This window comes from Stegodyphus dumicola, chromosome 3, assembly GCF_044657685.1.
Source record: "Stegodyphus dumicola isolate Sdum_Otavi_A_Nest chromosome 3, ASM4465768v1".
NCBI classification, from domain to species: domain Eukaryota; kingdom Metazoa; phylum Arthropoda; class Arachnida; order Araneae; family Eresidae; genus Stegodyphus; species Stegodyphus dumicola.
In genome coordinates, this window is record NC_140770.1 from 60,843,453 (window position 1) to 60,862,267 (window position 18,815).

The 18,815-nt window shown below is 32.2% G+C and overlaps 2 protein-coding genes across 2 annotated transcripts in view; one reads left to right on the forward strand and one right to left on the reverse strand.

The window, feature by feature from the left end:
* The window catches only part of Dhc1 (dynein axonemal heavy chain 1), a 402,656-nt gene that overhangs the window by 141,386 nt on the left and 242,455 nt on the right, over positions 1–18,815 (forward strand). The window lies entirely within an intron of this gene.
* On the reverse strand, positions 6,739–12,709 carry Rfk (Riboflavin kinase). Its single transcript, XM_085812949.1, has one exon. The coding sequence runs from the start codon at positions 12,496–12,498 to the stop codon at positions 11,989–11,991; it is 510 nt and encodes a 169-aa protein (XP_085669075.1). The 5' UTR covers positions 12,499–12,709; the 3' UTR covers positions 6,739–11,988.

An 18,815-nucleotide genomic window follows, 5' to 3' on the forward strand; every position in this document is an offset into this window, starting at 1 on the left:
AAATGCCACTGCAGGGTAATATATCTTTAAAAAAACATTGTTAAGGAAATTATGTACAGTCTATCAAAAATAAAATAACAAAAAAAAATAATAATAATAGCATTGGAAACTAAATATTATTTTGTTACATAAACAAGTCTGAAAGTTGAAATGCTGTTAAAAATAATAATAATTAAAGTAGAAATAGAAAAAATATTCCCAATAATAATAAAACGTTTTATCGTTCTTCATCGTCATTCTCCGCGTTGCTTTCTATTCCCGTCGTCGGCTACTATTTGTAAAAGTAATTGTTAAAGTCTGTATGCTAGGCTGGTATTACTGAGTACACTTTTGAACATCTGTCACATTTTTCTGAGCAATCGAATTCTTTCCTTCACTAAATGCTGTTTTGTCCGACAGAATCATGGTAGTGCTGTAAGATAAATGTATCTTGTCTCAAATCACGAATGGCAGAGATGCCTTGACTTGAGTCACAGATGATAAATGCTGCATTAACGATATCTTGAAGGTTACTTTATCTTTTTTTTCTGATATACCTGCCATAGCTTTCATCTGACACATATGACTTTTTATAGAAAGTAGTTAAATTAAACCATGCATTTTTTGCTTATTAGTTCTGATTATTCTGTCTTGTAGCGATATTAGAGATCGATTCTCTCGATGATGCGTTTGAACTGTTCGGCAATCTCGATCGCATGAGCGAAACGAATGATCCCCGATAGAAAATTAAATTTGACTTTAGACAAATGCCATGAACAGTGTGTGGTTCTTGTTTTGACATGCACTGTCATCATAAAAATGAGCAATACCGTCAATACTTCAAAACATCATTTCGAAAATCCTTACTAAATTAAACCATTACTACGACTGAAGACATTAGAATCCTGCTGAATATTATCCACGAAAGGTTACGGTAATTATACAAAAAGCTTGCATCATCCGTGAATTCCATAAAATCAAATGAAATATATTCAACTCTTCTTACTGGTGGTTCTTACAAAGAACTATTTCGTATTTCACTTTTAAGCCCTTCGTAAACGAACAATGATCAGTATGCAAACTGATTCAATATACTGTACAAACGCTGGAGAGGAAGTGGAAATTTGCAAGTTACGAGGGGTCATCTGAGATAGAATTTTGTATTTGCAAATTTTCAAAATTTACAGAATTAAAGTACTTTATAAGAGAGAAACGCACTTAAAAGAATGACAACCTATTAGTAGATTAAAACCTATTAGTAGATTAAAAGCACTTAAAAGAATGACAACCTATTAGTAGAATGACAACCTATTAGTAGATTTAACTTATATACTGATTATCTTTTGGGGAAAGTTATTCATTTACTGTTATGTGTATATTTACTGTTACCCATGGTCCATAGAGAATAGATCTTGCTTTATACCAGCCACCTATGCCGGCTGTATGGAATCCCCGAAAGAAAAAAACAATTTTCAAATGGTCTTAATTTAAAATATGTAATTTAGTGACCCCCCCCCGAAAGAAAAAAAGAATTAACACTAGAATGGCCTACTTCCGGATCCGTAAATTATGCATTGTCTTCATCCGAGAGGGGAATTTTGTCATTGTCACATTTGAAATACGTAAATTTCGTATTCCCCTCGAACTGCCGAATACGAAATTTATGTATTTCAAATATGACAGTTCTAGGAAGATCGAAATTTTATGGACATCATAGAGGAAGCAAGCTTCTTTAGTATTACAAACATTACAATAAAAAAAAAATCCCGTAGAATCCTAAATAAATATTCTTACTAGCTTGGTATGTAGCTCACTCGAATCACCTCTGTGCTAATTATTGCACTCTTGTCGTACAAATCGTGATTATTTTTCTGATTTTACCTTCATTTGATTCAGAAGAATCGGATTTCATTGTAAATTATTATAAACAGTTCAAGCAAGCTAGAAATGGGTATTTGGTAAATAACCGGCAAGTGAGAACACGGATAACAGGCCAACAAACAAGTTCATGACGGCAGAGGGATCTGACGAATAACTGATTGGAATGTAAAAATGGGTCGTGTGAGGGTTCACGTCTCCTTTTAACAAACTTCTGCGAATTACGACTTCCCGTTTCCCACCTTAGGTATTGCGCTGAATGCCGATTTTTGCACAATCTGTAGAGCTTGGTGTAGTGATGCATTGCTGCCATTAATCTAATTTTTGGGGGAAAAAATGTCACAACCCCTTTTTGTGTACATTCAAGACAGCAAGACAAGCATAATAAAACGCTGTACAAGCCTAAATCACTTCTGCAAGTCATCATATTTTACTTCTACAAATTCCCTTTTTTAAACTTTCAAAAAGCTCTTCAGAAAAACGTCACCTTCATTCTTCAAATATGGGATCTGCGAGAGATAATTTCAGCAAAGTAATTAATTTGAAATAGTAAAATTCGAAGATTGATTTCAGAGTTTCTTATACCTGAGAGCTTCATCTTTGTACATGATCTCCGCAGTTTGGGATATAGCAATTTTATTCTTATCAAGCGAGTTAGTTCGTCTATAACATATTATGTCTTTGTTAGCCTGTCAGAATAATATAGGATGGATCGAATAAGCACGGATATTCAAAAATCAGCTCTATAAAAATATTTTCAATTAAAATAAACTTTTAAAGTTTAGTTAAAAATAAGAAAAGGACAGTTTCTTAGGACTTCTACAACTTAAGGCACTTCCATACATTATCCTTTCAGTTTGTGAGAATAGCTTCAATGAAAAAAAATCGAAAAAAAGCGTCCTGCTTGACTTAATGAAATGAAACTTTATTGAGATTGTTGGTTGACGTTTTAACAAGGAGACGAATCAATAAATGAAGATACAATGAAATAAAATATTTTATGAGGAATGATTTAGTGATTTTCATCAGTGATTGAAAGAGGAATTGGATTCACCATTGATTTATATGTAGAACTCGTTCAATTTTATGTCAGAAAAGATGACACTAATCATTGAAAACAGGAAGAAATAAACAAGATGTTTACATAATTGTAAAAATGTAGGAAGTGTAATCCAAAAATATGCCCTCTCCTAATGAATTGCTTTAACTCCTTACTGACGAAATCTTGTTATCAAGAACTGCTGATTTGTCAGAATATTTATAGTATTAAGACCGTTAATCACAGAGTCCAAGATAATCATTCCACGACGTTGTCAGAGATTAAAGCATTCAAATAATCCTCTGTTTGTAGAGATATCAATTTCGCACCCTCCCTGAAACCCAGTGGTAAAGTTCATTTGATTCGGCAGAATCGGTTACCTGAAATACTTTTAAATTGCCAAACCGGTTGCGTAAATGTAATATTTTATAATACCTTTTTCAACCAGACTTCCGTTAAATTTTTATTTTCTGGTAATTCTGAAATTAGAGCTTGAAATACCTTGTTCCATAAACATGTTTATGAAACATAAATGATTGCATGCATTTATTTCTTTACCTATACATTTTCCCCGTTTTACTTCCTTGTACGAAGTATTGCAACCCCGAAAATTTCGTGTATGTTATTTCAACAAAAATATCCATTTAAGCGATGTTTTTGCCTGGCATTTGTATTGTACGGACAAAACAAACGACTCTTTGTGTAAAAACGGATAGTAAAATGGAATCGAAAGAGATTTTTTCGTGATGTATCTCGTATAACTCAAAAACGAGAAGCCGTAGAGCTTTGAAATTTTTTATGTAGAACTACTAAAAGATTCAGTTATGCACCTGCCTTTTACGCTGCAATCGGCCGCACCAAACACATATAAATATAGATATATTCTCACTCTTTTACTCAGCTCGGGGAGCTCAGTTTTTTTAATTCTTTTATGTTGGTAAATTGTGCATTTGTTACTTTAAAAGTGATTGAATTATATTGTTCTTATGTTACGGTTAAGGTTTTTATGCTTTTAGATAATCTGCATGCATTAGTTGTACCATTTGTTTACATTTGAAAACTCTTAGTAGAATAGTGCATTAAGTCAGTTGGCGCACCAACTTCAGTGTCTCTTTGCACAGTGGGACCAAAAGTTAACTTTGGTTATTCAAGTTACAATTTTCATTGCATAAAATTGCAATGAAGAGTTGTCTTCCTGCCCATGGGCAAATTGCTTGTTTTTGTGCAGAAACTCTATTTTTTTTTTTTTAATTGTACTTTGTGTTTTAGGTTTATCTGTATTTTACAATTTTTAATGAAGATGTTTTGAGTTGCTGTGTATTTTTGCCTTTCCTCCAAAGTGAGAACTGAATTCATTGAGAAATATATCTCAAATGAAATTTGAAGAAATTAGTTTAAATGAAGTACAGCAAAAAGTGTGTATGATTTAGTAGGCCATGAAAGGAAGTCATTGTAGTGTCCATACAATGTATCTTTGAACAAGAATTGTTTAATCCAAATTTAATTGGACTATACTGAAGGAATTACAAAATTACAGAAGGAAATTACCTTTGTGGATTTTACCTACTCTTATAAGAAGTTTGGTTATACTTTGTCTTTATGAATTTCACAAACTCTCATATATAAATGGGCAAAAATTTTTAGACCACCGATAGCACAACTGGATACACACATATTTCATCAATTTGATAACAGATAAGTATTATTGTTGCTTATCTTCCTAATCTGAACAGAATTTAGATGAAGTCCATATACTTGTCATGGCCAGGAGGAAGTGGGTATTGTCACTGGCCAAGACTATGAATATCTAATAGGTGGCATTAGTATTAGCTTTGCAAACTCCATCCTGGTGAATGAACTCATACCCCTTTTACACTACCAACAGCCTTGGTAGTGTAAAACCAACTGGATTTTTAAGTACACTCTTCTGCACAGACACAATATATTTACACACATTCATGTCCTTTCCAAAGTTTGACCCTCTGATTGATGATGTAACAGCCAGCACGATACTAGAGAAGGTTGTGTTATAGACAGCAATACTAACAAAGAAGAAATTAATTTGATAAAAAATATTTTATTGACCCTCTATGAAGCTGGCCCTCAAATCCTAAACTTCACAGTGATAAATTATATGTTCTTGCTAATCATTTCAAAAATGATCCTCCTCTAAATCCTTGTACTTTTCCTCTGTTGCATACTAGCTTAATTGTCTGGACACATTATTTTTTCATTTTCATGCTCGTTGCTTTCATTTGCTGCATGCCTGGCTACATGGAAGTTTAATAATAAAAAATACTATCAATCCTTTCAGTGTAAGTAATCATGCCAGTATCAGTTACATGCATTTTTTGTAGGTTAAATATAAGAATCTTGAATTTATAGTATATTTAAAAAACAACTCAAAAAAATGTTTCAATTTTCATGCAATGCACCATTTAAATAAAAAAATATTTCATTGACATTTCATTTCACTTTCATTCTAACAAAGTAAAAGAACCAGTTTTTTACAGAATTTTTCATTAACTTTTGTAATGAATATATCCATTTGTATAAATTAATTTGCTTATGGGTAAGAAAGTATTTCAGAATAGCCTTCATTAACACAGAACTATTCATACCTTCCCAATAACTAATGTGAAATTGGTAGCAGAATAAAACTCAAACTAAAACAAAAACTTATGCCTAAAATTCACTCAAATATTTTAATTATTATTATTTTTTATTAAATGAACAAAATGTTTACTAAGATAATTCTATCTTATTTTTCTGATAAAAGAGCAATAAACTTAATTCTCTTTCTTATTTTGTGATTCATGTGCTTTCAGTATTTTATCTATAAAGGCATATAATGAGTTCAGTTTAAAAGTAGAAAAAGGCAATTATTTTATTTCCAACACTGCATAAATTGAGTCTTCCAAATTAGTTCTTTAAAAAACAGTAACAGGCAAGATTGCTTTGAAGCTATTAGCTGTCTGCATTCAACATTTTAGCTGTTACCATCAATATAGACTGTGAAGGGATTTATATATAGGAATCGGTTAGTTCTACAATTCCATATCATTGACAAAAGTTCATAAAAATATTTGACCATTTACTCCAATTTTATTCAAAATAAAAGCATATGAGATACCAAGCAAAACACACATAAAGTTAGAACAACATTCTTTTTACTTTCTTATTTTCTACTTCGTCAATATCATCTATAATTCTAAGCATTCATGTATGTCAAAATCACCAGTGGCTGAGTAGATAAGACAGCTGAAAACAAAAGTTCTAACCGACTGGCTGCATGGGTGTTATGCATCATTAGTTTTCCATAGAAAAATATAACATACACATTTAATAACTGCTGATAATTCTGCACAGTTCAGTTGATTTTATATGTTACTGGAAAAGTATGAAATACAGCATCCTATACAATACCTACACATTTTATAGAATGCCAAAAACTGGTCAGCCAATTTATGAAATGATTAAACATTTCACACATTGCCTAGGTATTCTATAAAATGCAAATGACAAACCGGCAAAGTATCAAATACAGTTGCGATTCATTTCAAAAACCAAAATTACTTTCCAGAAATTAATAAATGATGTAAAAAATATTGACTATTAAGAAAGAACTACATGACTGTTAGTTGCTGAATTGCTATGCTCTGATATTCATGGAAAACAAAAGTAAACTCATTTACTCAGTTACAGAAAGTGTCCGTAGTATGCAATATTATGTCACGGACACTGAGTTACTTCACGTACTTTATGAAACTCATTTGGCTATTGGGCATGGAGGACATGACAGAATGTTGAGAGAACTTACCAACTGTATCCAAATAATGTCATTATTTTTTTTTTTTTTTTTTTTTTTTACGTATTTTGAATAAAAGTTTTTTAATGGCAGGCTTTCATTATTTCTTCAAAATAACATTTTTATTTTTGAGAAATGAACATCTTAAATAATAGCCTTATTCTGACCATCTTTTCATACTTTGCCGAAAGAGCATTATTCCATAGAATACCTAAGTAAAGTATAATTCTCATATTTATACTAATTTAATAGTTATAATTATCCTATTTCATACTTAGCCTGAAAATCCAGGCATTCTATAAAACGCCTAGGATAGAATGCAGGTGTTTCATATACTGCCAGTAACATATAACTAGAAGTTTAAAGGCAGTTATAGGCATTTCAAAATCTACAAATTGTATGCTTTATGCATATTGGAGAAATAACACTGATGTCTGCATTTTTGCATGGTATATATAATTGAGATTAATATAATGCAAGCTGCTTTTTGAAAGACATATTTATATGAAATAATAACTCGAGCAGCTGAAGATGAGCCTTTTTATTAGCAAATACTTGCCTCATTTATACTCACTAACAAGTTGAAAATTTGTACTCGCTAGAAATTTGATTTCCATGCTATGATGAATATGCTAGTTAAAACTGATACTAAAAAAATTATAGTAAGAGCAATACAGCTACATGCAGAATGCTTCTCAACACTTCTTTTAGTTCATAATTACAAAGCTAAAAAAACTAATATAAAAGATGGAGTTTAAGAAACTTAATTACAGGCATATGCTGTTCAGTCCTGTAATTAGGTTTCAACTCACTGGTTTTTAGTTAGCTGTATCATTTTAAAAAAGGCTGTATCATTTTAACCAAATACTGTACCACATTTTGTTTCAGAGGTAGAGCTCAGCAAATTAAGGCTCAACAATTATCAATGCAAGATTTTATTTAAGACTACAAAATAACATATTTGAAATTATATATGTATTCTTTAATAAAACAACAGATATACGAATTTGTATAAAAATACTGAGTCAGAATAAAATAAATGTATTAAAAACACAAAAGATGAAAATACACTACATATATATATATTTTGGAAGATAAAACAGATATCATTCACATATTAATAGTCCACATTTCATTCATTAATAACATTCATATGATTATCATAGTTTACAGCAGCATTCTTTAAACTGTGGGTTGTGACCCCCCGAGGGGTCGCCAAAAAATTTAGCAGATTTGATATTTCTTTTAACTTATTATAATAATTTTAGAATTACCAAATATTTTTATACAAAATATCTGAAAATAGATAAAGATAAGACAATACGGAAAAAGAAAAAATGAAAACATTTCGACGCATTTTTTTATAATATAAACATTCATTTTACTTGCTTTGTACATGACATGGTCATTTTGTCTGTTACTTATTTAAAATTTTCATATTGTTCTGTCTTAAAATTAGAAATGAAAGCTAATGACCTAAAACTCTAATAGTATATTACAGTACAAGTATAAAAATTGACAGTTTCACACACATGTGTCAAATTTATGCTTATGTGGGGTCCCACAAAATTTTCGTAAATATCATGGGGGTCCCACAAAATTTTCGTAAATATTATGGGGTCCTGGGGGGTCGCGAAAGAATCTCAGTGATAAAAAGGGATCACGATTCAAAAAGGTTTAAGAAACTCTGGTTTACAGAGCACAATGATCTGGCTTCTCTATTCCAAATTGTATATTATAATAATCTTCATTTTGATTCTGAATTATTACATTTCAGCAATGCCATTAATGATTCCGTTTAATAATAAAAGGTAAAAGTTTACAGTTGGCTGACACTTGTTTTTTGGCAATTCTTTTTTGACGCCAAGATCGGCGCCAGGAAGGCATAATTTCAAGATGGCCACTACACAAAACCAAAATAAGAAGTCACAGAATTGCACGAACTCTGTGTCCATGTACACATCGATCTGTTTTCACTTAAAAAAAATCCTAGAATTACACAAACTAGGCATTGCGCCCTGCCTTAAATTTGCCCATGTACACTTCAATCTACTTCCATTTAAATAAAATCAGGAAGCTAAAGCAAATTTTAAAAAAATAATTGTCGCTAATCGAAGGGGAACCCAATTCTACACTACAGCCTAATAAAAATTTTCAATGCAATAATAAAAGCCTATTATATTAATTTAAACTCACAGTTCATTATTTATAAAATGAACTGAAACTGATAGTTTGGTAAATTTAAAGCCAATGTGTTAAGCTACTTTTCTTATCATAATTCAAAAAGGGTATTTATTACATTACTGCCACACAAGAATATTATCAAACATTTACTAAATAAGAAGTTAATATATTTTATTATTATCTAATAGCTTATGCAGTTCTAAATTCAGTTTGGAATAAATTATGTTTATGTCAATGAGATACCCTTCAGTTATTAATTATCATTCCAACTGATTTAGATGAATACCACCAGTCATGAAGGAAAAAAAATCACTAAATAGTCAGAGTTTCATTTTATGCTCCATTCCTGTTGGTAAAATGGGACAACATGAATATTTAATTCCTGTGGTTTTCTATATTTTATATAAACAAGGCATAATTTTATCTTTTGAATACCTTTCGTTTATTCAGCCAGATAAACTGCACATTTATGCGATGTTTGTGGCTATATCTCACCAGTTCAGTTCAGTAGAAAGTCTTCCATGAAAACATAACTTTCTGAATAAATAAACTTTATGTTAAGTAGTATGAAATCACCTATATTAAGTTAATTTGGTACTTTTCTGTTATTGGAACTAAATTCAGAAATGTATGTATGCATGCATGCATCTTTGTATGCACATATGCATATATATATGTATAGAGAGAATACAGAAAGGGAGGGAAAGTATGAAAACTTTGTGCAGCCAGCCCATTTGATCATTTGAACAAAATCTAGAATAAACAGTCTTCAATGGTCCTACCATCTTGGCTGGTTTTACATGTTAAGTACACAACAATTATATTCAACTCAATGTATATTATATATTTTGAATAGAAGACACTGTCACAATTTAATTTTAATATCAATAATTTTATATAAAATGGTAGCTGGTTGACACATCTAAGAACATTTTAAATATACATATATCATGACAATTTTTGTCATTTTTTAAATTTCAAAACTTTAAAATACACATGATAACAAGAAGCAAAGACTTGGATTAATATTTTATTCATGTGCCAGTTATTTATCCTGCTTACATATCAAGCAGTTACAGAAAATAAAGTTGCTTATTATATCAATTTAAAATATTCGATGTAAAGAGTTTACTTTTAATTTAAATTCTCAGTTTTTTCCCCCTTTCTATGGTGTTAAATTTTTAATGAAATATAATTTTAATACATTTTATGCCCATGTCAAATAAAATGATAAGTTTGTATCACACATTATAAAAATTGCCATGCATAGATCATCTTTATTAGAAGTACACAACAAATTGTGATGGTGACTTTAAAGGCTATTCAAGTGATTAAGCTAATCTAAGACTTTCATATGTGATCTGCATTTTAATATTCATTGTTTTTAGGTCATTTAATACCATGCTCAAGTTATTTGTTGTGCATAATTTAGAAACTTTTAATATGTTCGACAAGTGGTACAGCCTTATACCCAGGCACCCTCATGCTCAAGCATAGTTAATTTGAGGTGACGAGCATGATGGATAACTAGATCTCATATACTGTTTAACATGCTCGTGTTATTTTATTTATATGAACCAGATTTTAAACAGAATTCTTAAAACAAAAAACTATGAGTTTTATACGAGTTGAGAAATTTATAATAAAATATGTCACTTAATAAAGATACTGAATTTAATATATGATAGTTCTAATAAATAACTTAATTTTCCTATTACAAAATTCATTTGACACTTTTAGTATGAAGACTAGTTTATTAATAACTTAATTTTCTTATTACAGAATTCATTTGACACTTTTAGTATGAAGACTAGTTTATTCAAATTAAATATGCCATATGGCATTTTCCTAGTTAAATGGTTTACATAAGATCATTCATTATCTTGTTCAATGCATATAAAATTATATGATTAAATTTTTTAAAACATGAAATATTTATTAATCGATGTATTCGAGACAGTGAAAACACTGGAAAATGTTATTTATCATTCTTTTTTCTGCAAAATATTTCATAAAATTAAAAATCTTCTTAAATTATAATAATTGAGGTGCTAGAATATTATTACTGCAAACAGAGAACAGATCTGATTCATAAATGTTAAAACCTAATAAATAAGCACTTCGTTATTAAAGACCAAATTATTACTAGTTTCATCAAGAACTCATAAAATAGTTTTAAACACACCACCAGCACAATTCCATACAATACTTTAATCAAGGATATATAAATTACTCAAAGATTTAAAAATTTCCATACTCTATATTTATATTAAATAAAAACCTACAGAAATTTAATAAGGTTAATTAATAACATTTCTTTTACATTAACTACAAACTTAACCAAAAAACTAGAAAAAACTATTCATGTAATCATTAATTATATTTAAATTTAAATCCCAGCAATCAATTTAAATACATTAAAATAAATCCAATATTAACAATGGATAAGTATCAGATTTACTGGAATTTTTCATTTTGCATGATTTAATACAAATAGGACACATTTCTCCAATTCAAATAGATGTAAAAAATGTTTAATTTGATCAATATATTCAAAATTTTAGCAACATTCATCTAAAAGTCACCTGAATAAATCTCTTAATTATGACTACTGATACAAACAAAACTTCCCTAAACTGCTTACTAATTATTCAATTATCATAGAGAAAATATTAAAACTCTTTCAATAGAACAACATATTAAAGTATAGAAATAAGATATTGTTGATTGTTTTTATAGTATGTCACTATTTGCTTACCAACAGATACTGTTCATCAGCTAACTATTAAATTTACATCTTTACACAAATCAACTGTTTTGCTGATGAATACATTATACATAATAAGGATGTTATTTTCTGATACACAAACTACAAACATATCACCATTCCTGATTAAGTTTAAACGCATTCGGCACTTGATAATTACATTTTATACAGGTAAGTGTGATTTACTATTTCGCGCATAAAATGCGATTCATTTTCTTAATACAAGCAAATGTACGCTCGCTTGCACTATTTGCACCTAATACTGAAAAGGTCAATAAAACAATGACCTACCTTAGAATAAATAAACATAATACATGATTATATAATGAAATACTAAATTTCATTTTTTTGCTGCTCGAAAAATGGATGTGTTCGATATACAGAAAAAGCATTTCCGTCTAATCTTTCTTCAGCTATTTTGATATCATTCTTGATTTCGCCAATTAATTCGTCCACAGACAAAAAATCCTTTTCTGGCCGAATGTGACCTAGGATGACCAGTTTCAAATTAGCACCGTAAAAGTCTCCTCCGAAATTGTGCAAGATATGAGTTTCCAGAGATTTTTTGTCGTTCCTATAATAAGGATTCCAACCAATACTAAGAACTGCTTTATAAACTGGACCAGCATTTACATTCGCAAAGCCATAATAAATACCGCAATCAAGTTCTTTAGGTAGTTTTTCGACGACTTCGTGACTAAAGTTTGCTGTAGGTATACCTAATTCTTTACTTCCTCGGCCAAATCCTTTGACCACTTTTCCATCCACGAAGAACGGTAAAACATTCGCATATTTGTTATAAGAATTTGAAAACATTCTGCAGTTAGGTAAAATCCTGTTCATAGATTGAAGATTCAATTGAAGTCTGTTACTGTGACCTTATTACTGCTACCTATGAAGAACAAAATCACTCTGTCGAAACTGACATGAATGCGGAAAAAGCGGATTTGAAATTTCACAGAATATACTTCGTATCACGTTTGCATAAGATGTTTCATCATACTTTCCCGATTATTTATGACGTTGTCGGAGTATCAACAAATTCGCCATCTACCGGTAGTAGTTGATTCTAAGTGATACGATGCAAGCAGCTCTAAGCGATCGATAATTAAGTAGAGAAAACAGAACTAGATGGCGCCACATTACGCCAAATGGTATATTGCCAGGTGGAGGTAGGTGATCAGAGTAAATAATTCTCTCCGAAGCTTCAGACGAGAATCGAAGCTGTACAGATATTTGACTGAAGCATTTATATCACAGCCGACTGTATCAATAGCATAGTTTACAGCAGCATATAGAGTTGGCTGTGATTTATATTAAATGACTCGATCAACATATAGTAATATTACGCAGCATAATCTATCAGCAGCTACATCAACGTATAATTTATTTCAACATCAGATATTATTGATGTCATATTTAAATTTAAATTAATAATTAGATGTTATTGTCTACTGTTTTTACCTTGATGTTTTATAATCGTCTCAAAATTCATTAATTAACCTTCATTTCTCTTGTATATCACTTTGATTTGAGCAGGAACAAATGGGGACCGTAGTTTGGGCTATGAATCCACTCAATAATATTTTTAATATTTTGAAAAAGAGAAAAGGAAACTGACGATCAGTGAAAAATATTAAATACTCCATAAGCTTACGAGCTTCTTAGTAATACGGAGCTTTTACACCGTAGAAATAATCTTAAATTATTCTTAACATTGCGTATCGAAAACATCTAAATTATATTTTGATCATACAATAAAAGGTTTTGATTTAAAAAAAAAAAAATTTCGAAAATAATTCAATGACATTAGTTTTAATATAGCAGCTTATAATTTGATACTATTGTTACTGCGTATATGTTCGTCATTTTAGGAATTCTAACAGTTATCATGCTTAAGCTATTTTGTATTTTTCTAACTTTTATAAGCAAAAGGACTGCAGTTTTAACTTGCACAGTGGAAAAAATACTCAGAAAGAATTGTTTTCTCCATAAATAGGGAAAAAAAGCATTATTTAATTCTATATTTCATTTATGCACTTAATGATCAAATTAATAAATAATTCAATTACAAGCATGATGCACGCTATTTTGAAAGGGCTCTGCAAATCAGAGACTGTAAAGGAATATGCTGTTGCAGCTCATTTTGATAATCAATAAATATTGCATTGGTCCCCAAATTTCTCTTTACCAACCAATTAATATTGATTTTGCAAAAAGCTCTTGAAAAAATTTAATAAGTTTATTTGTTACTGGCAAACTAAAAAATCATTACACACAAACTGAAAAATCGAATATGAATGTATATGATACAAAACTGTATTATAAAATATACAAGTAATATAATTGGAATGGATTGGGCGTTTTCCATGACATTCGATTCATGAAATTTGCCGGCCACTTTATTAATTTAGTGCCTTCGGTTTCAAGTAATTCATAAGACTAGGACTGCTCGATATAGATGGGCATTTGCCATCCGTAAATGAGATCCATATGCACTCCTGAAACTCCTTATATATCATGCTGCAAGACTTCACATCGATATTTCTGAGCAGATACAGAACTTCTATATAATACTTTCAGAAAATTACATCCACTGATCATTATTCCTCATCAGCTACGAGATCTACACTGTCGTAAGGGTCATATTACCTAAGGTTTGTGGGATTATTTCATATTCTTCGTTTCTTCCAGATATACATACGTTTAGAAATGAATGCTAAACCGAACGTTGTTTTATGATGAAAAGACAGTACTGTTTGGGATTATTGCAAATTAGAATTCCAATGTCTGAATTCATTCAGGCGCAGTATCTTGTTGTTGTCTCTCTGTGAAATGCCAGCCGTTTTTGCCAGCGGTTTAACAATGACAGGATTTTTTTAACTATTATTTATTTTCTAACTATTTATTTCACTTCTTTATTTCAGATGAATAAAATTGCAATTTTAGCTACAAAGAAACTATATATTAAACTGTAATTGTATCTGCATCTCAGTGAGTAGTGTAGCTCGCGTGCAGACGCTCCATCCTTGTCATTTGTTCTCGTTAAATATAAAACTTGTTATTATTATATGTTGTGGAAATGACTGCTGATTTGTTAAGCGAATTAGTTCTCTACCAGTAAAATGACATGCATAGTGATTAGTACATTATAATGGTGTACAACACTGTAGATATACTACAGTGGTCACTCATAAGCGGAAAATTGAGCAGAAGCAGAACTACACTACTTGCTGTGATACTGATAGAGACAGACAGACAAAATAGACACATGATTTGTTTGCAGCCGCTAAGTCTGGGCGAAAACTGAGCTTAGGTGCGAAGGAAAGGCAATTAGAAAGAGGGCAATTTTGTTTGAAAGAAAAATAATTTTGTACCATTTGATACGAAATTTTTTTTAAAGCCACGTGAAAACGTGGGTTAAAAAAAAGAGAAGAAATAAGGCCCAAACTATAGAGGAGAAAAAAAGTATTTATGGGCCTAAGTGAGACTGAGAAGAAGAAAGAGAAGCATGAAGCAACCTAATTATGAATGTACACTAATGTTAAATTATGGAGATGTCCATGTGACCTGTCGCCTTATAATGAAGGTCCTAATGTGCTGTTATAATAAATGTATATTATGCTGAGTGGGGTATTGCAAAATCTAACCTAATCAAAATGGAAATGGGTTTAAAAAAGGGGGATGCTTCGTTTCAGTAATTGAGCACTCCTGAACATTTGTATCTCATCACGGGGGGGGGGGATAGTCTCTGACCAGGGGTGTGGTGCTTTGAAAACTATAAGTGTGCCTAGTTAAGAGCAAAATCAATGAAAAAAGGAAAAAATGATAAGGGTCCGGTTACATAAGAATAGTCTAGTTATGAAGCTAACTTAAGCTAAGAGAGGCAATTTAAAATAAAAATAATTAATAATTAAAAAAAAGTGGTAAGTCCAAACATGGAAAATAATCGAATATATTTGTCTTCACCTCGAGACACAACAGCAAAAATACACACAACATCAGACAAAAGTCAAACTGCTTTTTAGTTAAAAAATAATTATTTCTTAATTCATCGTGGCTAAACTTCCATAATAAATCAGTTTCATAGCTTTTATTCACGAATTTAAAAATTTTTCTCAAATTCGTCTATCAAAGCTTTATCAACTACATTTAACTCCTCCTTTTCTTTAATTCCTAAAGCATCGAGCTCCCAAAATACCTGTCAATATGAAGCGGCTACAAGTTGTCAATCTGAAGTGGCTACACAAAAATTCGTTGAAACTGCAATCTTAAAATTTGGCTTGTAAGCATTTTGACTTCCCTATAAAGCAAACCCGAAAATCATTGGCACGCAATGAATTTCTTGGTTTATTTTTTCAAAAGAAGAGGCTTCGATAATCTGCCAAAACACATCCGCGCCAATTAATATCTTAATATTTATATTACTTTTACAACAGTCAGCTAAAACTAATCCGCGGGACTGGTTCCAAATTATTATCCAGTGTTTTGGCAGATTATTTTAGCACTTCAATTTGAATACACTGATTAGGGGTTATATCTACTAGATAATTTTAATTCTACTACTTCATATAATTTCACGGTAGGCTTTGCTGAGCCAAAGGAAAAAACTGGCAACCTTTCCTTTCTAATTGATTTTAATTTTAAGCAATTTGCAAGGGACTTGGTACACCAACTTCTTTCGGAGCCATTATCGCATAAAATGCGTGTCATTTTATTGAATTTTGTTTTATCAACAGAGCTAATGCATAGCACTGCACGTGAGTAACAGTACAGATGATTTATGTATTGGGCTTGACCTTGGCACTGTAGAATTTCACTGAGTTTGTGCGTTGTCAGCATTCTGTATTTTCGAAAGAGCTTTACTTTGCTCAATCATATTATGTTTCGGCTACGCGGGACTTGACGTCGAAAGGGACAATTCTCAGAACTCGCACAATTCCAGGAAGCCCACGTAGCTAGGTTACCATTTTCACTTACTACAAAGACTTGAACGCCAAACGCTAATCGATTATCGCTCAGATTGGGATCGCGTGATGCTTCAGAAGCAGAACATTCGTCTGATTGGTTGTCTGTACCAGGGACAGAGGTCCAGCAAGGCATCTTGATAGAGGAAGGCCGAAGCTAACGTTTGGGGATGTCCCAACCAAGGGCTGTCAGCCAAAATGATCTTGGGTCAGCGCGCTTTCTTTTTCCCAGTAGTATATGAGAAACAAATATATTCTTCTCTTCGTATAAGAAAGTTATAAAGAATACTGAAGAATGGATTACTAACCTTTTACACTTAGGACGACGGGATTGCATCTGAGGGGAGTTTCTCAAATAATATTAATTTTTGCTTGCTAATCAATAACATTCTTTACGATACTATATACCATTATAAGCAGTTTAATAGTATTAAACACTGCAAACTCAAATACTTTTGAACTAATTAAAATGAATATTATATCAAATTTTTAACCACAGTGTGACAAGCATTCAAAACTAAATATTTTCACTTATTTCCAAGCAATACAAGAAACTATGTCTTTGCTGCCTCATATAAAAATATCGCACCACTTAACAGCGTTACATCTCATTCACTGGGACTCACTGGTAAACCCTTGAAGACATCAAGTGAGTAACAAAGCAAAATCTGTCTCTAAAACGGAGTGATTAATCACTGTAATAATGAACAGAAGAAAATGATCTGCTGTCTTTATTTCGGGGTATTTCGGGGTATCTTTTGGTATACAAACGCCAAAATTTAAAATAAATCCTTTCTTATCCTTTGTAAGAATTTCTGGATAATGATAAAAATCGGATGAATATCTTTCATTTTTTACACCTCTAAGAGCATTTGAAATAGACCTTTCGTGACTGTTAATGACTGTAGCTGAAATATTTTATGATAGTTCACCTTCTTCAGTGATTTCATGTCGAAATAGTTTTTGGTTCATTTTTAATTCTTATGTTCCGAAGGTCTTCCCTTCTGCCAAACCACACGAGAGGACTTTCGACTCGCCACATATTTAGAGTGTCGGTGAAACCGGGCCCTTCGGCACGGCAGCCAGTGACGCTAACTACTATAATGGTTGGGCAGCGAAAGCTCTTCTCTAGAAGGGAATCAAAATAAAAGCATATAGCTTTTCTGCTTTGCATTCAGTTGAAGTTATGGTGTACATAACACTGTATTCAGCTTTTTTTGTCTGCTTCCAAGAGCCCCCTAAATGTGTCATATGACGCAGAGGGCCCCTGAAAATTTAAAAGAAGACGGATTCCATCATATTGTTACGAAATGTACAGGAGCGGTAAGATGGCTTCCCCGCATAGCAGTTTTAGGGTTGTCACAAAATAGCAAGGGAAGGCAGGGTTGTCACATTTGGCGAGAAATCGCCCATTTGGCGATATTTAGCAACAAAATTGGCGATATGCCGACGGATAGAGAACCTTCTGGAACGAATTCTTACCGGTTTAGCACAGAAAGTTCTCGAACACAAGCCGAAAGCTATATAAACACTTCTGGTCCGCAGTCAGTGTGTGCGCGCCTCGTCTGGCAAGCTGATAGTCAGTCATAGTGTGTGTGCTTCGTCGAGAGGCCGAGTCAGAGTGCGAGAGTGCATAGAGTGCGAGATAGTAGTATCGAGTGAGTGTCTCGCCTAGTGAGCTGATAGTGTGTGTGCCTCGTCGAGAGGGTGAGTGAGAGTGCCTCGTAAAGTGCGAGATAGTTATTATCGAGTTGGTGTCTCGTCTAGCGAGTCAATCCCTGCGGAGTCGATCGCGTTGACAGCCCGACAGCTAGTGCCGAGTGGGTCGTCGAGTGCACGGAAAGAATCTCGCAGTGTATCGCGGTTAGTGCATCGTCGAGAGAGCGTGTTGAACTCCGGGAACGACTGAACCGAAGAGTCGAGAGCTGTGCTTGTATGTCGTCGAGTGCATCGCGAGTTGTAGCGTGGAGAGTCTCGAGAGTACGTGGAGTTCCGAGAACGACCAAGCAGAGTCGAGATGTGTACTCTAGTGCTTTTCCGTGAAGCTGTCTTCACCGTGATAGCTTGATAACCTGGAGGCTGTGTCGCTGATCGTGTCAGCGTGTTTATAGTAGATCTTCGACGACTGTAAAAGTGTTTTGGAGCTGTCTTTATTAATATTGGTAAATAAAGTGTGTTTCGATATTTCATCAA

What these genes read in the sequence shown, in the direction of transcription:
- Rfk (XM_085812949.1), bottom strand. Translation starts at nt 12,498, where the DNA reads ATGAACAGGATTTTACCTAACTGCAGAATGTTTTCAAATTCTTATAAC.